We start from the raw sequence: 26,662 nt of genomic DNA, 5'->3' as shown, positions 1-26,662 counted from the left end.
CTATGTGAGGAGTTTTTTGTGGAAAGTCTCATATCAATTATAATGCAATTATCAAGAGACTTGATTTCTAGGAAACTCAATGATGTTTAAATATTGCTACAATCATAGTGAATCAATATTTTCACCGAAAACTTCTATCCCATATTGTTGGGAGTCCACAAACAGATACCTATCTGTTATAAGTTTATTTACATTTTTCAAACGACATGGGAAAGTTTGTTCACCGAATTTGACAATGGATAAAAGTATAGATCATCAAACATATTTTTTTATGATTTTGTATTGCAAATAGACCGAATATAGCCAAAAATGTGGCATAATCCCTCGGACAAACAAATTCCTAAGAAGAAAACATGGATAAGCAAGACGATAAGGTATGACAACGAATTTCTGGCCAAAATGTCAACAAATATTATCGAACCACGCCCATAATTCCCTGATATGGCTCTAGCTGTTCTTTATCTAGTTTCAAAATTACGAATTTCACTTCGAGATATACGTTTCAAAAATATAGAAGATAATTAGGAGAATACCTACGTAAGTAAAAGATCTGAGAACATTGTTAACTTTAAACAAAAGTTCTTTGTTTCCTTGTATCTTACAGAATAACCGAAAACGTATGAGGAAAAAAACAATTTTTTAATAATAATCGTGCCATGTTTTAAATTGGGTTTATAAAATTTTCCAGTGAGTAAATTTTATATAGACCGGAAGAAATGATCATTTCATTCTATTTTTGGATTATACAAAACTACAGATATACGTTTCGAAAGGATAGAAGACAATTAGGAGAATACCTACGTTTCAAAATTTGAGAAAAACTTTGACTTGGAGTCAGGAATTTGGTAGTTGGAATTATTGAACGCTCGCTAATTCATGTATTTTCATAATTAATAATGATTTAATTTTATCGACAAACGCCTCATGTTTTTTAATCTCATTTTCACATATCAACTTCTTTTTGAGATACATTGTAGATTATTTGTCGTTGAGCATCATTAAGTACCCTTGATGTACCTGTGGAGAGTATTTTTGCTCAGGGGTCAGCATATAGGAACCTTCTCCGATAAAATGCAACGAACTGTATTGTCTAAAAAAAATCGTATCTCCCGAACCGAACACTCATCCCCTCTAAACACATTACTCAGATTCGCCGTGAACCCAACACTTCATTTGATTACCTGATTAAGTGTCTCCTACTTCCTACACAACTCCCGTGTTAATTCTGAATCGAATTAAAAGTTCGTTCTGTCCGTTTTTACCGATTTTCATGGTTCCGTCGGCGCCACTGTTCTATTTAACTGCCGCAACTTGCGACAAACGAAAATGTAAACAACGCAGCGGTAGGGCCTCTGCTCGGTATTTTATTGTGTCGTAAACAGGGGGAGAATAGTTTTTAGAGCTATCCATCAAATTTCAGGTCCCATTGTTGTAGTGAATATACCGCTTTTAGCGACAAATTCACGGGGACAAACGCTCTTATGTAAATCGCGTCTTTTCGAGAAGCCCACCTTTAGAAAATTGAAGAGAGGTACAACTGGTGTTCAAGAGTAAGGCGTCACTTTATATTTGAATAGGATTTTTGTGGATTTGGAGAATAAATTAAAAGTTTTCTCTGCTTGAAAATTTTAATTTTTTATGGAAATGTTGTGAGATTTTCCAGGTAAGAAACCGGCAATGAGGGAATTAGGAATCACCGAGCGGTTCTCTATAACCAAATTCATACCATCAGAGGACATTTCCAGTGACGAGATGATAAAGAAAACTAGAATCGATAAACCTTCAATAGGATGCAGAGAAAAAAAAGATTGTTAAAGTAAGTCCAATCCCAGCTCTGAAAAAGAATTCCATCAAACGGTACGCAGATGGTTCTTAAACCACTAGAGGGACTGGGCGCTGGAATATTCATGTCTGGGATCACATGCTCACTATCGAGGTTTTCCAAGCCAAGTGCCTTTCATGCCATAACTGCAATCGAAAGATGTATCGAAATGAATCTAGTAAGAAACTATCAGAAATGTGATATAGCGAACTCACATATCATCGATTTTAGGATGGTATTGGTGTGACGAAGGTAACTCAATGAATTAGACAAGAATAAGAAGATCTGTTCAGTCTGGGTCCCCGGTCACTAGGTAATTGAAGGTAATGAAGAGGTCAACACACTTTGCATAAAAGGAGCAAACTCCTTTCATTGACTCAGAAACTTTCTGTGATTCAGGTAAATATACCTACAAAAAAGAATTTCAGGAGATGGAAAAAACTGAAAGAGAAACACTTCAACTTTCTTGGTTGGATCGTTCTAAAAAGATAATTCGAAACTTTGATATTGCAAGATCTAAGAAGTATATGGATCTTAGCAAGAATATACTACACTTCCTCACAGGATTCCTCAGAATCATTCATGAGAATTAGTTCAGAAAAAAAACGACTAGTGAAGATTCTACGGGGAGGAGGAAGAAACTAACCAACGCATAAAATGCTTTAGACAAAAGACTTGTAGAAGTGAGGAAAGAACTTCCTTGAAGATATCTCAAATACTGCAGTTTATCAGAACTATAGAAAGCAAAGAAGATAAATGATTTGTCCATTAAGATTTAGAATGATAATGTTAAGATTTACTGAATGTCCAAAATATTCAGTTATAAACGAACTATATGGCCATCGTTGAAAACTAAAAAAATTTGTTGCCCTCACTATGACAAACAACTTCAGAAGAAGAATCATCAAGAACTTGGTTGGGGTACAAATTTTATTACGTAATGAAACTTTTAAAAACAAGGAAAATTATAAACATTAATATCTTTCGGAGCGACCGGAAGCTGAGATTCATGTTACGATGACATAACAATGAAATGAAAACAACTTACCACACTAACTAACTAAGCCAATGTTGGGATCATCGATTTCTCCTACTTGACATACCTATATGTATTCGATTAATAGTTTTGAATTATTTTACTTTTCCCATGAATTGATGCCAGTTTTATTTCAAATTGTTCTGATATTGTTACGTCATTAATAAACGTGAGTTTTTCCAATGAATTAAAAATGAGAAAGGAACTGATGCGAACCATAGGAAATTCAAGCAGAATATCGATAAACAAGCTCCTGAGCACTCGTCATTCGTGAGCCAATTTCACCAAGTTCACCATTTCAATTGGGGACCACTGAACATACATGGGTATCTACATGTGGTCTCCAAGAGCGAAATTGGCGCTTAATTAACGAGAGCTCGAAAGCTCCGTTCTCGATATTCTGCTTGATTTTCTATTGTTCACATCAGTACCCTCCTCAATATACTTCAATAGAAAAACTCACGTTTATTGATGATGTAACAATATTAAAATAATTTGAAATGAAACTGACATCATTTCTTCATTGATTTCAACGGTGTATTATTGGAATATATCAACAAGTACACATTCTTAGCATATTTCCAATTCCAATACTCGAATCCAATATTTATCTCCAGCAATCCTCCCATAAAATTAACATTCTGATACTGTTATTCCACAATTTTACATCGTTTTTCAATTTTGGATCTTTTACACTCAATATACATAAGTGTTTTCCCCATAAAAATGTTAAGGTCAGATAACATTTTTTAACTGTAGGTTCTTAAGATATCTAGAACATTTTACCACTATATTCAGTATTGTGGCTGCTTGAAATGTTCTCGATTTTTCCTATTTTTTTAGGCTTCCATTTCTATATATATCATACTTGGCCTTCATGAAACATCTGGAATCTGGATAATAGTAGTTTTAATCGAATACAAAACAATAATCGGATTTCGAAATAATCGAATCTATTCCCAACTCCATTCACATCTTTGTGAAATTAATATCTAATATTGATATAATTAACTGATATTATGAAATTCTTTTCTTATAATTTATGCAAACGATAACAAATATTACAACATTCATAAAATTGACTTCCATATCAACGATCTATGTAGACGTATTTCCGCATATGTATTTCGGAGCAATCTCATTTAAAATGATCTATACGTACTATAATTATCAGTTTCATTCAAAATGAAGATCGTTATTCATGATATTTCCAAACAAAATTGACGTCCTTGTCATATTCGAAGGTTTATTCTGAAAACCTTGTTGAGAATATAAAAATGTGTTGAATTCTCACAATGCTATGAATTTCAGTTCGCCAGTTACAAAAAATATTTCGTCGTTAATATTCTCGTACAATGAGAAAGTTGGAATGCGATATTCTTTTCGGAAACTTCGGTTCTATTCGACGTTCTCGAATGTTAACTTTACTTTTGCAATCCTTTCAGCTTTGGAGGAGTCCAAAAAAACCGGCAAGTTCGTCGCAGATATTCTTACACATAAAGAAGACAGAATTCACTGAGATTTATTTTTCATTTTCTGCACTCCACTTAATTAAGGAAACTTTAACGGATACTTCCTCGCAGTTAAGCCGATTGGTGTTCCGTTTTTCGGAGATTATTCAATTTACTTTTCAAGACCTTAATGAAATGTCTATTATTCTCGATTATGATCCTTTAGAATAGGCCGAGGTAGAATTTTTGTGGGTTCCATGAAATTGCTTCACTTTATGTTTTTTAATTTGCGGAGAAAAATTTGTGTATTCAATTGATTTATTTGTCCATTTATTTATTCATTCATAGTTAGCTTTCATTCAATTCATTTTATTACTCTCATTAAAATACTAAGAGCCTACTTGAAACTAACAAATTTTTGCAAGTCTGTGCCCATACAGATACATTGCTCTCTACTTGAAAAGTCCCAAGTAGTGAGTAGCCGGCTCAACAGAAATATCACTGACCACCCTCAAGTTGATTTTCTCAGAAAATATAGGGGTTTATTTCAGGAATTCAAGGATTCCATTACTATATACTTATAGGTTCCTGGAAACAGATCAGGTAATTGAGCGGTGGACCTACTTTGAACGTTTTGTGTGGACCCCTATGCGGCGTTATTGCGAAAGTAAAATATAAGATCTGAGAACATTGTAAACTTTAAACAAAAGTTCTTTGTTTCCTTGTATCTTACAGAATAACCGAAAACGTATGAGGAAAAAAAACAATTTTTCAATAATAATCGTGCCATGTTTTAAATTGGGTTTATCGAATTTTCAAGTGAATAGATTTTATATTGACCGGAAAAAATGATCATTTCATTCTATTTTTGGATTATACAAAATTCAAAAAGAAAACTGTCAAAATTTCAAATCGAAATAATTGTTTTCCGAACATAAATAAGGAATTATAATCGAATGGGCAAAATGTGTCCATTTTTCGTGTGAATATTTTGTGGAGAATATAGAATATATGGATTTAAAACGCAAGTGTTAGGTTATCGCGTGAGAAAAACTATTGAAATAAACCTAAAAGCTAAGTGTTTGAGTTCACATTTTACTTATTCATTCTTATTTTTCACTTTATTTCTCCTTCCTTTCTTTTTAATTGCTAAAAACGGACAATTCATTTATTGCTCCCAATTTCTTGAAAGGAAGAATTGAACGCCACTATTCATAACTAAATCATTCTTTTCATTTTTGAATTTCTAGTAGAAATTGGGACCATAATCGCTCATGCCTTTTTTCGTATAAGGCCTCGTTTTAATGCAAGAAAAAACAAAAAATCTCAACTTTCAACTTGAGATACATTATCAAGAACAAGAGTAAGAGATAATTTATCGGAGAAATGAAAAATGCACGTTAAAATGTTTTATTTTTTAGCCTAAAAGGAGAACCCCATATAAAAAGGAGATATGAAAGATTTTTTGTCACAAATTTTACGGGGAATTCAAAAATGATATTTTACTTGGAATATCCCTTTACCAGTAGCAATGTATATACACAATTTATAAAGCAAACAGTTCTTATTTTTTATATAGAATCGCCCCCTAAAAATATTTTCACTTATTCACTAACACCTTGTACACCGGGTGTCCCAAGTTATTGTATTTATTTATTTATTCATTTATTCAAATGGAGTACATGCCAGGATACAGGAAATATCTCGCTTATTCGACGAGATAAAAAAAAATAAATTAATTGCTTTGAATAACATAACATAACAAAGTATCTTCCCAATGATGTATAAAAAAGATTTTTACATTTGACACCCCTGTGGTAGCTACTCCTCACTTTTTAATTTCAAATGGCACCCCCTGTGTAAGGTCAGTGAAAAAAGCGTGTCATTATATTTGCAATACAACGATAGCACATACTTGGTATTTTTTTAGAAATAACAACAAAAACATTGATATGTGGTGACTTCTTTTAAGTTATTCAATTATCCCTTTAAAAATGCAATGCCTCTACTCATGTTTGTACAAATTTGACATATGGGAAGTGGATGAATTTTTTTAAACCGAGAAATAATGAAATAAGAAATAATTGCTTTCAATGGTTCATCATTTTTTCAATTGCATGGTAGGTATTTTAGTTGCAATTCATACTTCACAAAAGGTTAAAATTTTATAGTTAATAATAAAAAATAACAAGTATTTGCTATCGTTGTATTCCAAATAGAATGACACGCAATTTTCAATGGCAATACACAGGGGGTGCCATTTGAAAATAAAAGTGAGGGGTAGCTACCACAGAGCTGTCAAATGTAAGAAACTCTTTTATACATCATTGGAAAGGTACTTTGATGTTATTCAAAGAATTTTTTTATTTTTTTATATTCTTGTCAAATAAGTTAGATATTGCCTGTATCTACTGTTATATTTTTGAGTCGAAATTTTTGTTTAATGTCTAGATTAAATGCATCCAAAAAGGTAGTATACCTGTGGAAATTGCAGTAGGTTTCTGTTAATCTAGTCGAAAAATTCGGGAAATTCCTCAGTAGAAAAATTCACCAAAATCCTTCGTAACATAACCCCACGTACAACAGACCACACATTCTAACAATCCAATTATATAACCGTCGAAATCTGGACTTAAAACCCGCAATCAAAATTTTTCCTTGCCACCTTTTACCGAAATTCCAATCGGAATAGCTGCAGTACCAGACCGCATCAATTTTAGGATGTAAAACACCCGCTGATAGATTCTGTTTCTGTCCCAGGCACTGAGCTCTAACCCTAGGTTCCGCTCTCAGAGACCGCTCACCTAATAATACGTAATTGCCTGTTGAAGTAAAGTTGGTTAATAACGACTAGACATCCTGTGTAATAGGTTGGGATGTGTGAGGCCTACGATAGAAAGCTATTTGTGGGCTGGAAAGAACAGCCATAAAATGCGTAGTCCCATTAATGAATTCAGAACGCCAGCGAAGGTTGAAATAAGGAGCCAAGAAAGAGAAGACTCGTGTTTTTCGAATCTAATTCGTGTTTTCGTCCCTCTTCACCTTTACAGGAAAATTGTGTTTGCAGATACTTGGATTTTACGCATTCATGCAGCATTGAGTTTGAGCTTGTCATCATAGGCGTAACGGTGGGGAATAATTGGAGACATAACCCCCCATTAATTGGATGGAATTAAAAAGCAGCAAAGAATTTTGGAGGAATTAAATGACCTGATGTTCGCGCCTATCAACCGAATTCAAGCTTCTTTTGGTCCCTATGACAATCGATTGAGTTTTAGTGGAATCAATAATTAGACCAATGCAGGGAGCGACAAAAGATATTCTAGAGAGATCGTTCAATTGTTGTACACTTCGAGAGCAGTTTTCAATGGTAGTATGTGTATAGATTTGTAGATCATCTGCAAAGAGGTGAAACTTACACTGTATTTTATTTGTCAATGATGATGTTATTTGAAGTGTAAACAATAGTGGCCCTAGAACACTACCCTGTGGAACACCTGACCTTGCCCTCACCCACACTGAGATTTCGCGCTCTCTAAGGTAAGAGTCTATGGAGCTGGAGTGTTCCAGTCCACCAAAATGCAACTTAGCCAAGAGTGAAGTATATCGAAGTCAATAGTGTCGAACGCCTTGCCTTTGTGTGGTAATAGGTACTGTTTTTCAGGCGAAATCCTGACTGGTTAGAGTTGTATAGGGAATGCCCATTCAAGTATGTAAGAATTTGAGAGTGGATTAGCTTCTCAAAGACCTTAGCGAGTGTTGGAAATATAGATATTTTCTCCTCTATAAATTATGAATTATCTCCAATTTCGCTGGAATTAATCTAATGTAGATATGATGTATATCATTATTTTCAGATTTTGAGAAAATATTCACCAATCTGTGAAATACTCTAAATCTTTTATCGAAGTAGAGGTTTTTTTTCTGTAAAACCGCTTGTTATATTTCTCCTCATATTCGTCCGAAGAATTGCTAAAATAAATCACACGATAAACTGCTTACTCAAATATTCGAAACAGAATACTGAATTTTGCGATTGCATGGAGTTGAACACAAGACAATTGACGCGTGGGTCTGCGTGGCGTGACAACACACAGGCATTTTCTCGGCTTCAAGGGTTAAGGACTCTTGACCTCCAGATCAAGAAGGACCTTGCCTCTCTTGCCCACATTGTTATTCACCTAGGTGCTCATCAACCATCTTCAAGTTGACATTTATTACCCATCAAATTGCAAAATTAAGATTTTTATTGTATCCATTTTACAGTGTCCCTAAAATATATTTCAGAACGTTATTTTGTCACTGCTATATCCTCTTTTGTTTGCCAAAAAAATTTTTCCGATTCTTTTTTTTTGAAAATATGTTGTAATAGTTAATCAAGTCGCAGAAGAATTGAATTATTATATTCTGAAGTATTGATTTTAGATCTATCTTCAGAAGACTGAATTAGATAATTCGTGAAAAAAAATTTAATAAACGGATTTCAAGAATAGCGCAAAAGTTTCTGAGTTCAGTCAGTGATTTTTCCATTTTAGTTATAACAAAATGATTTGACTCATCCACAAAATCACTTTCTAGTGAATTCCGAAGGATCTGTCTAACCAACAGGTATTTAAGTTCATAATAAGAGTTATTTAAGGACGTTTCGACCCTCAGAATCACCCCCTATATTTAAGTCCATTCCGGACACCCTGTAGGTATATTCCTTTCCCAGCTACCATCGACCTCCAACTACTTCTTCTCGGCCATAAAACCAAGCATTTCAGGGGTTGAGTAGGCCGAGGAATCTTCATATCATACCATCTTCATGACGTTCTCGAGATCGTGCGATAAACAAACCTATAAGAATTTCTTGTAAACAAGCAAGATCTTCAACGTTTAACGCTGCCTCACCTTACCGCATTGAGGCAACATAAATTGGATATAAACTTTAAAGTCCCGTTGAAGAATGAAAGAATCGCAGTCTTTAAGCCTCGATTAAGGCATATTTATTCTCGAAGTGGAGCACTGGCTGAGTGAAAATCCATCTGAATGAAGTCGAGAGAAAGGCGACCCTGGTACTTACGTTAAATATCGATAGTTATTGCTTGCATTTGCTTATTAAAATGCTGCGTTGGTTGGATAATACGCCTGAAAGATACGGGATACTTTTTGCTTCGAGGGATTTTATGTGATTAATTGTTGAATGCTCTCGGGTTGATTTCAAGATTGGAAAAAGGGATAATGCTCGTGCTTTTTTTGCGTTATACTGAAACAATTGATAGAACCGTGAAGTATGGCAGAATGATTGATTGGTAATTCTCTCAGCTGGTTCGATCCTTAAACTCAGTTACAGATTAATTTATTCCTCTATAAAATGTCATTTTGAGGAGTTTGGAATCGGGGTTGATCAGAAGTCCAAAATAATTTTCAAAGAATTCTTGGTAAATAATATTTCTAGGGATTCACGCCTTGATGATCAACCTTAAGGATTCACGGCTTGGCTTGATAATCAAGCAACTTTACTCAAGCTCAAGCCAAGTAGCTGGAACTTTTCTTGAAATCAACTCAAGTTAAAGTCGAGTAGTAGTGTTCCAATGTTGAGTCAAGTATTCATTCATTAAGTAACATGATTTGAAATTGAAAAACTACTACTTGACTTGAACTATGAGTTGATTTCAAGTCTAGCTCAAGCTACTTGGCTTGAGCTTGAGTCAAGTAGCTTGAATATCAAGCCAAGCCGTGAATCCCTATTTAAGCAAGCTACCTGACTTGGCTTGACTCGAAATCGATTCAGGCCAAGCTCAAGCCAAGTAGCTTGCTTGAATAGGGATTCACGGCTTGGCTTGATATTCAAGCTCAAGCCAAGTAGCTTGAGTTAGACTTGATATCAACTCATAGTTCAAGTCAAGTAGTAGTTTTTCAATGTCAAGTCCAGTATTTAATGAATAAATTCTGACTTGACATTGAAGAACTCCTAATTGACTCGAACTTGAGTTGATTTCAAGTCAACCTCAAGCCAAGTAGCTTGAATCAAGCCAAACCGTGAATCCCTGAATATTCTATTTTAAATGATATTATTCTATAGAATTTCCATTAGGCATGTACATATTCACTTAAGCAATATGACATCTATTATTCACAAGAGGATACTCATTATATAGTAGCCTATCATGGAATCATGGAAATGGAATCAGATACTGTGGTTATACCTAATAGATTTTTTTTATTTCGCTACACAACAGCTTCTACATGTTGAATGACATAAAGTTATTCAAAATGTAAAACTACTGCCTACTATAACATAAAGTTATTCAAAATGTAAAAGTACTGAGCAGCGAAACAATGAATATTTAACTTATTAAAAATAGAAACCAAATTGAAATTTAATTATCATTCAATTTCGTTTGAAACGAGGATTAAAATTAAGTAAAGATCGAGCCAATCCTATACTAATTTCAAAGCAGTCATAACATGCGCATTGCTATACTTTTACTAAGAACTGATAAATCCAAATTTGTGCTTATGACCCAAGGGAGGAATTTTCACCAAAATAGAGAAAGCAAACACACAAAATCGAAAGCTAGTTTTCTCTCTTTATCTTCCTAAGATCTATTCTTCCAAAATATACACATCGGTCCCGCCCAAAAACAATGATGTTGAATTATAAAGATATCTCCAATCTACGCACTAGCAATATTGCAGACATATTCTGTTATCAATCATGATTTTCTGCCTTAACGGTCGTTCTGAGTTCAGCCTACTGAAATGCAATAATCCCACATGGCACGATTTGCCTCAACGTTATTTATTGAACGGATGTAACGAAGTACGCTTGGCCTAGAGGAGTCGATAATTGTGGTATCAGTTGGCCCAAATCAGTGAACACATTGGAGAGCAATTAAGTTTAGGAGAAGTAGGATCTCTATAAACAAATGGCTGGATTTATTGTGGCTATCGATTTTAATTGCGATTGTTGTGCTGGTATGATTTTTTAATGTTGTACTACATTTATATTCAATTGTAGTATATTGAATGATTTCAAGGCTGTTGAGGAATTGAGACAACCAATTGATGGAATCTTTATTTAAATGTTCGGAATACTTAATGAACATTATGGGCTTCTTCTGTGAGGTCTCTCGAATCAAATTTACACCGAAAACACGAGATGTCTGTCGCACAGAATATCCTTCTTGAATTGACAACAGTTACAAAGTTTACCAGTTAAGCCATCGAAAAAAATTCAAGAATTCGAGAATGCTAAGGTTTTCATTTAGATAATATCGTTTTTCAGTAGATTGTATCACAAGGCGATAACGATAGCTTTCTCAAAATTGAGATATAATTGGCCGAGCGCACTCAGGAAGACCTCTTTTCTTTTGCACCTGATGCTGAGATATAGGTATCATCCACATAAAATGTAAAGTTCACAGAGGAATCAAAAACCACGATATCATTTAGTAATATCATAAATTAAACCGGACCAACAACAGATCCCTGAGGGACACCCAGAGTAACACGAAGATAATCAGACTTACATGAAGGCTATTGATCACTCCGCAAATTTACCAGTGTTACATATTGCCGACGCCCAGAGATGTAAGATTGAATCCATCTCTGAAGCGAACCACGGATACCAAGATTCTCCATCTTGTCTATTAGTAGATTGTGGTCGACATTTTTTTAGAGGAAATAAGAGCCATCATTGCAAGTAGGGTTCTCTACTTATCCAAGACAATTTCATTAACTGAGATTTGATTTGTCAATTACATTGAAATTAGTACTTACTAAATTGTAAGGTTGCAATTTACCACTACTTATCAGTGACAATTGTCGAGCAGAAACTCTACTTCTAATTCTCTCAAGGGTGGTTTGAATAATTTGAGAAATTCATCGTCAAGATTTTAAAATTCATTTCAAATGAATTTACGCAAGATCGAATTCTATCTATCTCGACACAAATTCATAAATACTACTTGTTTGTCGTCGACACTTTTGATTTCATCGGAACATTTCCCAATAGCTCAAACTTTTCCACCAATTCCACTATTGTCAGCCAAGAAGGTGTCAATCCGAAATTGCTTTAGTTTTGAGAACTTTTTCATCATTTTTGTTGTGAATTTCAACAATTTCATTGCGCTTTTGAAGCGTGTCGATCCATGTTAGTAATGGCGTAATTTTACTTGTCGAATACCAAAAGATGACAGCTTCAAAATTGGTAACTGCCCAGATAGCGGGCGATTCAAAATTAAATCTCTTATTGGAAAACGTAGGCGGCTAACATTAATTTTTTCACCAAATTAAAACTTTCTTTCAAATAACCTTGTATCAGGTCAAACTTCCGGAACCGAAACCGCACAATTTCAATGAAAAATCAAGCCTCATGTGAAGTCATGTCGAATAAGCCAAACAATCGCGACTAACTCTCGCAAGATAATTGAAAGTAAATATCGCCAGACAATGAAAACATCTCGAGCATGTCGGAAATTATACAGGCATTCCGTTGAGTTTTTCATACCTACCTGTTCTACCACTACCTGACCGGTCCATTGTTCTAAATTACGTCTGGCCGTTGAGTTCTTCGCAGGATGAGCCAGACTAGACAAAGCAGTGTCCGCCTTATGAAGATTTCGATCTGCTTTCCGACAGGTGAACCTTTTTTTTCTCCCTATTTCTTTCGGGGGGCATTAGTGCAAGTTGACTTCATCCGAGGGAACTCGAAATAGTGGGAAAAAGTGTCATATTCCCACGATCAGGTGTTGTTTATGTTCTGAGGGAAACAGAGGTGGTTTACGGTCGTATCTCGGGACATTCTTCACGTCTTGACGTGTTATGAAAATATTTATAATCTTATTTCGTTTCAACGGTTGGATGACGACTTCTGGGCGTCATAATTTTTCTGTGGGGATAGCGACAGAATTGAATTAAATTGAGGCCATAAACTAGAACAAAATGCCCGAAAAGATTTATTGTTTCTTATAACTCGACTTATTGCAAATTGTTTGAGGAAGTTTGAAATTGTGGCTTATAAGGTAGATCTTTCCTCGAAGCTTTTCATTCAGTTCGTTATTAATTTTTCTCGCTCTACGCTTCAAGATGCTTACTTAGTATTTTGCAATGTCATTATCATTGAGTGTAAGTTCATCTGTACTCGATATTGAGTAGGTATGGTGTACCCCATGGATCTATACTGGGTCCATTGCTCTTCTGGTATTTAAAAACGACATTTCTAATGTCATTGCTCATCCAATGGATTTAGTAATATTTGCGTGTACACTTTTGTGTACTGAAAAATCAGTGATGCTTTGACTGTACCACATTATAACTTGTCGAGAAGTTCTAATTGGTTCGCAAATAAGGAGCTATTTTAATATAAATAAAAAATTTTCATTGAAAAATACTCTCCACCATTGCAATAAGAAGAGAATTAATTCTCATTCCATGAATTTGAAGAAATTTGTTGTTGTTGTTACTATTGAATCTAATTTGAATTGACAATATCATATCTACAACATGTCCACAATTATTGTCATCTGTGTTATGATGCCTTCTCAAAACTATAATAATGAAATATGTAGGTAATATTATCATAGTATCTAGAATCACATATACATTGGTGTTTTGGGGATCCCATCCATGTGTGGATAAAGTTGTCAAACTGCAGAATAAAGAAATTAGATACATTTGTGAAGTTAACAGTCGAACATCATGTAGATCTTGTTCAAAAAAACTGTAATTTTTATCATTTGCCTCTGTATATTCACGAAATGTTGATATAAGTCTAGACCAATATCAAGACTTCTTCTTCATTCAATGAATATCATATATATGTACTTTCTATACTCCACATATGCATGACTCAACAATACCAAGTCACATATTGGCAGCATATAAAAATTGTAACTAATCTTTAAGTGGATATTTGAATGATAATAACTTATTATTATGATAAGTCATGATCTTATTCAATTTCTGTTTTGGTACCTTTGTTTTTATGATTTTATTTTCTGCCTCTTCTTGTTTATGGATTTGACTTGCATTCATCCTCATTCTGGACTTCATGGTCTTAAAGGATCAATAAATGATTGTTATATGTGATCTCCAAAGTTGCAATCGGCGCAACAATAAAAGCGAACTTAAAAGCTCACGACTTCACTTCAGTGCTTTCCTTCTTTTTTAAATTCTTCTTGAATTTTCTATGAGTCTGTTGAAGCGATCAAAACGAAATTTTGCATAAAGCTTTAAAATGTCCGATTACCAAAACAACTATAAATTCATCAATGAATCTACATTTTATTGGCAAATATGCTTCAATATTCTCAAAAAGTTCATAAAATTCGATTCAGATTATTCATATTGCTCTCAATAAAATATCGAATTTTGCAATCCACACAAAGTGACATACGAAGTGGCCAATTCAACATAACTACTATCATCAATAACGGTCATAATAAATTAGAGGCAATTAAACTTTCTCTCATAACTGTATATTTATTCATAGCGAGGATTCATTTTATCACCAACGTCATAGACGGTCATTTAATAACTCTTTTCCTTCATTCATCGATAGGATTCAATTCCATTTTCGATTATCCACCATTCAGGAATTGAAATATACAAAAAATAACAAGGGCTGGTGTATTAAACCTGTCCATTAGTACCTATCTGGTAACAAGTCCTATAAATTTGTCGACTACCTATTGATTTTTTCGTTCATTCACAAATTTTTATCAGTTTATGTAGTTTATGTTGTTGAAGAGACTCAATTCAATGACTACGATAATGTTATTGCGTAGTACAACAACAAAATGATGAATGAGAGCTTTTGCTTTTATTGTTCACATCACAAGCCATTACGATAATGATTACGAAGAGATGAGCTTGATGTTTTCATTCATTTCATTCATGGAAACCTTCAATGGCATAATCGAAGGAAAATAGTATTTTACTGACTTTATTAATATCAGTTCATAATGTTGAAGTTTGAGCTCATTAGGCGACATTATTTCATATAAACCAGCAGCAGCTAAATCTCAAAGTAATTAACATAGATAGAGGGGGCATATGTAATTTTCAGTAAGCAAATTTTGTCCCCAACATGAACTATCAAATTTGACATGAAGCGCGCGGAAATTAAAACATCAGTGATACGATAATTCACTCAATTCGCGAGTTTCCCCACAGACAGAGAATGGACTTATTATGTATCTACCATAGTGAATCCAAGTTTCATATTAACACAAAATATATTGCAATAAGCACCTAAATATATCAGAAATTCAGAAAACAAACTTCAAGCGCGCTAAACGACGGGAAACAACCGATGACACTAAGAGAGCAAAAGTTGCCCAACCTTGGATTTCAGCAGGTATACAGAAAATAATAAATATTCTGCTTTTTATAAATTCGACATTTAGGAAAAATAACGGATTCCCATTGTTCAAATTTGCTTACTTAATCAGGAATAACCCAAATAATTATATTTCATTTAATATAATACACATTCATAACGATATAGTAAAATTGTGGATTCGAAAATATATCACAATCCGACAACGTAATCTAATGATGTTAGGGACATGTAAAAATTGCGTATACTTCCTCTATCGATGTCTATAACTCTATGTGCCAAATGAATTAAAAGAATAAAGTTTTTTTTGCCAATTCTTCGAATTTACCTGAGGTGTTTTTCCTAGAGAAAAGGCTTTTGTGAACATTCATACTGCAGATGGTTTTCGTTTCTAAGTGCTTGTTACATGCAGCAGTGTTATAACTTGCAGAATTACCACGTATAGAGTCGTTATTCTTGATCATGCTGGAAAAAAGTATGGATTTAAATATTTTATAGCATCGATATTTTCCTTACTTATCGATACGTTCTCAATAGATTTACATCCGGATTTAGATTGTAGCGACAAGTGCTTAATCAGTTGATTTAATGATTACTGACTCGTTGAGATAAAAAGTTGCTACAACATTGGTAGTTATCATGCGGAGTGTAACCAGGTAATTTTGCTCTTATTATTGAGATTATCAAGAAGGCTTCCTGCAATAGCTGCTTATTTTCAGGATACCTTTCAACGTCTTAATTTTATCAGACTTCATAAAAATTATCTTTGAAGGACAGTTTATTATTTGAAATTCAAGAACACGTGCTTTAGATCAGTGAGAAATTATCCCTTATTTGGATTATAACAGTGAAGGCAATTTTAAATTTGACGACTATGAACTCAATACAAAAATTCAATAGATTTGCTGGAGAACCAGCCCAAAAGTTGCGTTAGATTTATTTGCTTTTCTTCTTGTTAAGAACTGGCAACATTGAAAAAATACAAATATAATAATTTCAAATAGAATAAACCAAATATAAATAACGAGTGTTCATTAAAATTCGTGGTTGAGAGTGCTGTGGAGAAATTTGAGTTGATTTTCTGTGAAAACAAGTAGCGCTTAGCTTGTACCATATCACTTACATTTGTTCACATACTTCTAATCTGGGAAGAATATAGTACAAGCTAGTGCTACTTACACTCACAGAAAATCAACTCTAATTTCTCCACATCACTCTTGACTCATTGTCTTTATACAATGACAGTTAATCGAAGTAAAACCCTCTTCTTTTATATTATCAACGTATTCAATGCAATTCCCTTTCAGTTTCTATGAAATTTGCAGTCCGTGTCTTCTCATTTATATGAAATATTTTGCCAGAGATTGAAATAATTGAAAGCTTCTGGAATTATGTTATAGAAAACCCTATATTTTTTTCTGAAAGAAAATACCTATTTTTGAATAGCATACAAACATACTATCATACCTAAATGATCTCGAATGAAGTATGCGTTTACGACTTCGTGAGTTCTATATTACCTGCCCTACTCTGTGATTTATGGAATAGGGTATTTTTCGGGGTAGTACCTTTCGATGACTCAATTTTGACACTTTCTTTGAATGAATGGTTCCGCTTTTCACTGACCTACCGAGGGTATCATGTTTTGCCTTTGTGGAGAGTTCCTCTACCAAACAAAAACACCATTAGATTTATTTATAGTGGCGCCAGATCATAACCGAATGTCTGAAAATCTGGATAAAATGTTGAAATTTAATCTTTAATTTTCTATTCTTGTTTTATTATTATAAGAAATATTGAAATTTATGTGTGTTCACAAACCTTCAGTTCAATTTTTTTGCAGGTATTTTCGTTTTCGTTTCTTTACGTGTAGTGTTTTGATGATTATTTCGACATTTTCTATAACAAATACTTAAGAAAATTAATTGAAAACTGCAAACATTCAGAGCTTCCGAATTATAATGTCCAAGAGATTGCTACAATGAATATGTAATAAATTCAATTAGTCTTTACAATAAAATAATATCATAGATGATAATTGATTCACTTCAATAACTGCATACAGCAAAAAAATTTCTACAAAAGAAAATAATAATGGAAACAAACGCTTTGGTATAAGGCAATTGTTTGTTTATACTCTCAAGTATTTCAATTTTTTTTTTATTTTCAACTTGAATTTTGAATGAATATGATTCAACATACAAACTGATTAAGGAAGTCAAAATTGAAACGTCCAAACTATACAATAAAAATTTGAAATTAAAAGAAGAGAATTCTTCTAATTAATACTAATGTAAACAATTATAGAATGCAGATATGAAACTAATTATGAAATAATAAAGTGAGACATAAATATTTTATTCATGCTATTCAATTATTGACCTCCAAATAAAAGGTGAATAACATTTGACTCAATTAGTCCCAGGTCTTATAACAATTAAAACACATTTTTCCTAGAACATTCGAATTTATGCATCATTATAGTCAACTCTTACTTTTCAATAACTTTTCTCTTACTCTTTTTTATACATTTTTCAAAACAAAAAACATCAGCGTCACAAATGGATGAAAATCATGACTCATTGAGTGACGTCTTAGTTACATTCATATTAAAGGTGTCTTCAATGTGCTATCTATCCAGAATCTAAATATCCTCTGCACTAGATTCAATTTTGTTCTTATCAGCAATTATCTGTCCCTTCTTCTGTTTTTTTTTCAATTTTAAGCATATGGAAAAAATATTGATTTTCATGTCGTAATTCTCTTTTGATAAATCTCGTTATCAGCTTTGTTTGTTCGTACAATATTTCAACAAATACCTGTATAACTGATTCCTCGATTTCATATCCTGCCTATATTTGTGATGCCTCCCTGAAACTTTCCAATATGACAACATTAGTAAGTCTTAAATATAAACAAAATCGGATAAGAGGAGATTATGTACTGGTCCTTCAACTTGCATAATACGATAACCTAAAAGAGAAAAAAAAGAATTATAGGGAGTAACTGTACATCGGCATTCAATGCACTATAAAAAGAACCGATTAAAAAATCCATTAAGAATCCAAATCTCATTATACCATAGAACCACCTCTCAATGCCGGATTCAATGTTCACTATATCGAGACAAACTCCTTACATCATTTTTTTATTAACTGGAAGTTACAGCACGTATAAAGCCGAAGAAAGAGCGTAGGCATTAACCATTTAACTCATACTCCAATAAAATATGAATAACAAGTATTAAGTTGCTTTCCGAAATTGCCTAACTGTATTATCAGTAATTATACGTAATAGAATTGATTATTATAATGAGGGAGAAAGGAAACAGTCGGGAAAATTGCGGCAAACGTACTCGTAGAAATTAAGAATGTAGTAGGTGTTAATTTCAATATTTTGCGCATTCATTGCAGCAGTTGCAGAAGACGTCATCGACCTCGCTTGGTCAAACCGTATTCGCCCCAAACAAGTTGAGAGACTTTTATCTGGTTGTTGCAGATTTAATGGCCCCGTCTGCCAAACAGCGTATTCTCTTCGAGTAAGGATGCATAAAACAGGCTTAAAACCTTTCAGCGTTAATCAATGAAATACCTTATGTCTAAATAATACTTTCACAATATTATACGATTAAAAAAATGAAGAAAGGACAGCTTCTGCACGTTTGATCAAATTTGTAATTCCTCTTTATCGATATATGCCATTACATTATACAGGGTGAGTCTTGTTGTTCTAAAGGGTGTTTTTTTTGGAGCTATAGAACTTTGAATTGCAATAAAACAACGATGGATTATTCGATTGACATGAATTTCATTTATCCGCAAGACAATCTTGTGGCATTGACATTTTGAATATTATTCTGGCATATGTCCGCCACGGCTGGCTCGGATGTTGTCCAATCTGGACGTCCAATTTTTGATGACTTTTTCCAACATTTGTGGACGTATATCGGCAATAACACGGCGAATGTTGTCTTCCAAATGGTCAAGGGTTTGTGGCTTATCCGCATAGACCAAAGACTTTACATAGCCCTACAGAAAGTAGTCTAGCAGTGTTAAATCACAAGATCTTGGAGCCCAATTCACAGGTCCAAAACGTGAAATTAGGCGGTCACCAAACGTGTCTTTCAATAAATCAATTGTGACATGAGCTGTGTGACATGTTGCGCCATCTTGTTAGAACCACAGCTCCTGGACATCATGGTTGTTCAATTCAGGAATGAAAAAAATAGTATTCATGGCTCTATACCGATCACCATTGACGGTAACGTTCTGGTCATCATCGTTTTTGAAGAAGTACAGACCAATGATTCCACCAGCCCATAAAGCGCACCAAACAGTGAGTTTTTCTGGATGTAACGGTGTTTCGACATACACTTGAGGATTAGCTTCACTCCAAATGCGGCAGTTTTGTTTGTTGACGTAGAAATTCAACCAGAAGTGCGCTTCATCGCTAAACAAAATAAAATGGACGTAGTACGCGATACGTATTCCGCACAGAACCATTATTTTCGAAATAAAATTGCACTATTTGCAAGCATTGTTCAGGCGTGATTCTATTCATGATGAATTGCCAAACCAAACTGAGAATAAATCACTTGACAGCTGTTAAATCGGTCGCCATCTTGAACAGTAATAACCTAAAGTTATATACCTCGAAAAAAAAAACACCCTATAGTTGTACATTAAATTTAAACATACATTCCTCCCATAAAATAAAACACTTTTGTCACTTTTTACGTTCACCATTATTACAGTTTCGGCTCAGATGAAAAGATATAGGCTGTTAAATTTCCAAAAGAATATTTTCCTTCTTTTTAGCGTTTACATGATCATTCAGAATTGAATGAATTTTAGTTATCCATAACTGAGAGATATATTCTTCAATTGTCTTCAATGTCTCGTGGTGGTCCTGCAACAAATTATACCATAATAGTGCCCTCGATCCCCAAATCCAATGATAGAATTCCGGTTATATTGAATTTATTTCGTTATGATACACGTTTTCTTTGAATTTAGATATATTTGAATATAATTATATATATTTACAAATGATCACATTGAAGCCATATGAAATTTTGATTCTATAATCTAATAAATCTTAATTTTTTTCAGGTATGACTCTCCCAGTGAATTCACAAAAAATTGGTGGTGAGTGTATAATAAATATGTAGCTATATAATTGAAAATAGAATCGAATTTAACGAATAAAAATATTACAATGAAATAGCTCAAACAAGAAAAATTATAAATTATTAATATCACATAAATAGATTATCTTCATCTCATTTACTTCAAAGTCAATGAATCCGTAAGTGTATATACATGAATTCATGTTTATATAATTTAATCTTTGTGGAAGTCACTTCCATCATCATAGTTTTTTTTCCATTTTAACATATCCATACCTATCTTCCATTGAGTTGCAAATATTTTGATTACTCTGGGTACTCGGAACAAACTTAGATTGCTTCTTGAACATTGCGTCAAAAGCACTACATTTGAGACTTGGATTACACTTTTCATTCAGCATCAATTGAACAAACCGTTAACCTCTGGACCATTTGTCAGTCATATTCTCTTCTAACCAATCAATGAGCATGCCTTCGATATCTTCATTCCTTTGTCTTATATCTTCTTCGCCTTCAGGCACACAGAACGATATATCTAGGTTCTTCCACGACGAATGCAATTCTTCAATAATTTTATTGTTCATTTCCCATGTAAAAGTACTTTGTATTATGCCAGGGGCTTTGAAGATGGTGAAAATATTAATTAATTCTTCAGCGATTTCTTTTGGTGAGTCGGCTGACAAGGCGCGTAACTGAACGAATCTTGTAGCACAGTCTTGATAAATCAGGATGAATTTGTGAGGACCATCTGATTGGAAATGTACGTTTACTAAATCTATTCGACACGTCGATGTACTTTCTTCTTCGTCCATTCTTTCAGAGCCTTTTCAGAGTCTTTCCTGGGCAATTTGGACCTTTTACTGCAAATCTCACATAGACTCAAGAAAAGCGCAATTTCCTCAGATGTTATATTCTTAATTTTCTTCTGTACCTCCTTCACCATTTTAGCTCTTCCACCATGTCCAATAGCTAAATGTGCCTTGGAAATAAAATGAAAAACTTCATCGGTATGCACAAAGTATCTCAAGTTGTGGCCTTTAAGACTTCTGGGGCAGATTATCCTTTCATCGCCGTTTATTGTAGTTACATCGTATCGCTTAAGTCTCTGATAATCTGAAGGTGTCTTGCCGAATTTCTTCATCTTTGCTTCTTTTATCTTCAACAATAACATATGGTATTTTTCTCTAGTGAGACGAATGCTGTTGTGTCCCTTCTTGTCCATCATTTCCTGCAGTTTGATTTTAAAACGTTCCTCCATGTTTGCTCAAACATAATCAGCCATACGGATGTCACGCATCGACTGAACTGATAACGAAGAACGCTGTAGTGGCGACATCCAAAGGTCAAGTTTTGAATTAAAACCGGTCACTACGTACACTCGCCATACAGTGTGGTAATTATTCACAATTTCTGGATAATGCGATGAATTAGTTTCGCTGTATTGATCCATCATGCCAAGCATTTTGAATGATGATTGAGAATCATCATTAATCGCATCTGTTGAATTATAAAACGAAAATCTCACAGAAGAAGATGAAGTTGAATTCGGAATTAAAGAGTTTAATTTTACCTCTGACTGGTGTTACTAATCAGGGAATTAATGCTTCTTGGGTGATATACCTTGCTTGTAGGTTGTAGTAAAGTGAATAGATTGTCTGAGAAGATAATTTTTCATACTGAGGTATTTATCTGGAATTCGGACTCAAATATCATCAATTCTAACGCCTGCTACATACCTTATACAAGTCGGCCAACTTGGCATGTCAAGCAAAGTCAGCCGAGTATGTTGTTCGCTGCGATCTCTACATGTACCAATTTATTTGATGACTTCTACAACGACTTCTGTACTTTGTTCGGTAGTGTACAGTAATAGTGTCTGACGAGATACTTATTGCTACAGCTGTTGAATTGTATGGCGAATCAAAATCCAAAAAACGGTAACGGTGGACAGAAGATTGGTTACAGGAAATGGAGAAGTATTCACAAATTCATTTATTAGAAGATTTGTGACTGGGACCCCGGCGCGATTAATTGAACTATCTTTGAATGAATGTCGGCACATATGAGGAATTAGGTACTATATGTTGCAAAGCATTAATTGAAAAAAAGACGCCATAATGAGGACTGTAATAAATCCTCACGAAAGATTAACTGCTTCTCTTCGATTTCTCAAAGAAATTTCTACGAAGTAGATCTCAATAAACTCCGTTAAAAAATCTCTTGATGAACTTCTAAAATCAGTCTTTTTAACAGTCACAAGACAACAAAATACTATTCAATACCTCTGTCTGCCAGCAAGACTGTATACAATCGATTTTGTCCGAATTCCTTCAAGCCCAACTCAAGCTCAAACTTCCGCTACACATTCTCATGAAAGTCTCTCAATTTAATCTATTCAAGCCAAGTTGGTCGACTAACATGCTTGTATGTAACAGGCTCTAGATATTATTGGAGTGCCGGAGAAAATTTAATGAAACGATAAAAATAGTGAGGTCTTTAAAGTCTGGATCTCCAGTCACTCGGGAATTAAAGGAAATGTAGAGGCCAACACACTTGTCAGAAAAGAGGCCCAAACTTCTTTCATTGATCCAGAACCTGTCATAGAAACACTCTGGCTGAATCTTCCTTGATTGGATCATTCCAAAAAGTTTCTTCGAAACTTTGACACTTTCGGACCTAAGAAGTATCTAAGTTTAGCAAGAATGATCACATCTTCTCACTGGATCCCTTACAGGGTATTGCCGGTTCAGGAAGCATCTTATGAGAATGAGTCTAGCAGAAAACAACTAGTGTGGATTCTGTTGAGTGGAAGGAGAAGCTCCGGATCACCTGGTGACGGAATGCCTCATCACTAGCCAACACAAAATCTTCTTTGGACAAGAAATTTGTAGAAGTGAGTCTCCTTGGAGCCATACCAGATACTAGAGTTCATTAGAATTCTGGAACTAGAAGGCAAGCTGTAGATCACATAATGTGATGGGGGGGCACAATAGACCATTAGGTCGCAGTGCAACACTTCTTCTTATTAGTGCGCCCACCCTTCCGAAGGTCGGCGATCCAAAAGGCAATCGTAGTCCTGGAAACAGCAGCGCGAAAGATCTCCGCTGATGAACGGCCAAACCACCTCCTGAGAACCTTCAGGTACATATACATCTCGAAGGCCTCCACTTTCTTTTCTGTTTGCGCGTCCATCATCCAGCTCATGCATCATAGATCAAGATCGAGAAAACATAACACCTGGCCATTCGAGTTCTGAGCATCAGGTTGAGGTCTGATCTGGCAAAAATGACTTCAAGCCCATGAATGCCCTCCTTGCCTGTTCAATCCTGGAATATATTTCGTTCGTGATGCACCGCCTGTTGATATTGGTCCCTAGATATTTTGTTATTGTGGCTTGTTTAATTGGTTGTCAATTCACATGTAATTGTATGGGGATTTTGGAAAAAGAAGAATCTTGGTTTTGGACACATTGAGATAAGAACTTTTCACTGTGATGAACAATGTAATTTATAATATTCTGAAGCTCTTGCAGGCTTTCTGCTTATCTTAGGTTATCAATTATGTTTCCGTTAACTACTATTCCATCCTGGGCCTCCACCAGTGATTGCTTGAATATAGCCATCGAATACAAGTTAAAAAGGAAAGGCGACAGGTCGCAGCTCTAGAAACACTGGAGGCAATTTTCTCAGTTGTTCTTGAGTGACGTACACAGTCTCCACATCGCAAACTAGCCCCAAAAGCTCAAATTTTTCTACAAGTTTCCTTATTGCCGTTCAATAAGGTTATTCTCGACGATCAAAAAATACTTTAGTTTTGCGAACTGTGAGTGCAAAATTTTCACTACCAAGTCAGTCCCGAATTTTTAAATGATCTGGAAATATTTACGATTTAATGGACTGTATAAAATTATAAATAAAATAATAATTCCTGCGCTGGTTAAAATGGTTTTATTTTGTATTTTTATACAGTCCATTAAATCGAAGATATTTCCATGATCAATTATCGTTGTTTTCTTGAAATAAGGCATAGTTTAATTTCATGTTATCGATGATTTTGCTTCAAAAAAAATGTATATAACTTCTTTAGTTCCCATTCCCAATAGAAGAGTATCTAGGAAAATATACATATACAAAAATAGCCATCGATATTCCGAGAGACCAGCATGGATCTTGTACTAAATCATGCTACATCGATTAGGAGTGCGATCATACCGTGTTTTTTAGTAGAATAAGTGTTGGTTCGTGACGCTATAACTCATCCTTCGATACATATCAAGTAATTATTTCGAAATCCAATTTAGTGTATACAAATCATCCTATAGGTTCGTTTCTTAATGCGATCTGAAAACGCTTTTCATTTTTATGGTAATTCGATAAACGATCAATACGAGTATAACTGCTGAATGCAACACGAAACCTAAATGGTTTAAACGGAAATGCAAGATACAGGTTGATTAGTATTCGGAATATTATCATTTTATAGTTATAAAACCAATTAGTGATGCCGTAAAAATTACGGAATTTATTACATTATAAATATGGGCTATAGGAATATATCGAAGGATAGACCGAAACTACTCACTAGACGTACGATATTATATGTATACAATTTGCATAAACTATCACAACCTTAATTTTGTCGATTGGCTTGAAGTGTTATTGAATTTCGAGATGAATTAAATATGTATTGAGGAATTGATTTTTTAAATTCTTCAAGAATGGGAATACCTACTCAGAATTACAAGTTTCATTGTCGTGAAGCCGTGAAAATTACTGAATTTATTACATTATGAATATGGGCTATAAGAATGTATCGAAGGATAGACCAAAACTACTCACTAGACGTACGATATTATATGTATACAATTTGCATAAACTATCACAACCTTAATTTTGTCGATTGGCTTGAAGTGTTATTGAATTTCAAGATGAATTCAATATGTATTGAGGAATTGATTTTTTAAATTCTTCAAGAATGGGAATACCTACTCAGAATTACAAGTTTCATTGTCGTGAAGCCGTGAAAATTACTGAATTTATTACATTATGAATATGGGCTATAGGAATGTATCGAAGGATAGACCAAAACTACTCACTAGACGTACGATATTAAATACAATTTGCATAAACTGTCACAACCTTAATTTTGTCGATTGGCTTGAAGTGTTATTGAATTTCAAGATGAATTAAATATGTATTGAGGAATTGATTTTATTCTCCATTTATCAAATTCTTCAGGAATGGGAATGCCTACCCGAAATTTCAAGTTTTATTTTTAATCTGAAATTTCTTTAACATAAAGGAAAAATGTGGACTCATTTGTGTCCGTCAAGTTAGCAACCACCTTTTCGAAAATGAATTTTTTTTTTGCATTCCTTAGTAACTATTCGTAACACAAAAATTTTCGTTACCTCAAGGATACTTGTAGAAAATTCAGTTTGAAAGTCCATCGTTGGTAATTCTCTGTAACATAAAGATTTTTGTTTGTAGCTAACGTACAATGAAAAAGTATCACCCCTAAAATGCGAAGTTAGCACCCACTTTTTCGAAAATGAAGAATTTTTTTGCATTCGGTAGTAACTCGTTAGTAACTATTTGTAACATACAAATTTTCATTTGTACCTCAAGGATACTGGTAGAAAAATATCTCATTCCGCTGGGGTGCCAACTTCACGTTTTTTTTTCGAGTTTTTCTATTAAAAAAAAAAAAAAAAATCAGTTTGAGAGCCCCATTGTTAGTAACTGAATTTTGTAACATAAAAGTATTTGTTCGTAACCTAACTTATGATGAAAAAATATTAGTTCTAAAATGCGAAGTTACCACTCACTTTTTAGATCTTTTTGCATTCGTTGCAGCTATGTTTGCTCGTTAGTAACATCAAAATTTTATCGTAAGT

The 26,662-nt window shown here is 34.1% G+C and overlaps 1 protein-coding gene across 3 annotated transcripts in view; it reads left to right on the top strand.

The window, feature by feature from the left end:
* LOC123678288 (protein TANC2) overlaps positions 1 to 26,662 on the top strand; it is a 103,672-nt gene that overhangs the window by 62,075 nt on the left and 14,935 nt on the right. Inside the window, exon 2 of one of the 3 annotated variants that reach the window (XM_045615276.1) lies at positions 20,750 to 20,785. The exons of the other annotated variants lie outside the window; for them this stretch is intronic. Coding sequence (XP_045471232.1) covers positions 20,752 to 20,785 — 34 coding nt within the window. The 5' untranslated portion in view covers positions 20,750 to 20,751. The remainder of the gene's footprint in view (positions 1 to 20,749; positions 20,786 to 26,662) is intronic. 3 annotated transcript variants of the gene reach the window in all.

The sequence above is a fragment of the Harmonia axyridis genome, chromosome 1 (genome assembly GCF_914767665.1).
Source record: "Harmonia axyridis chromosome 1, icHarAxyr1.1, whole genome shotgun sequence".
NCBI lineage: Eukaryota > Metazoa > Arthropoda > Insecta > Coleoptera > Coccinellidae > Harmonia > Harmonia axyridis.
The sequence above is the reverse complement of the archived record's forward strand: the minus strand, read 5'-3'. Positions and strand labels throughout refer to the sequence as shown.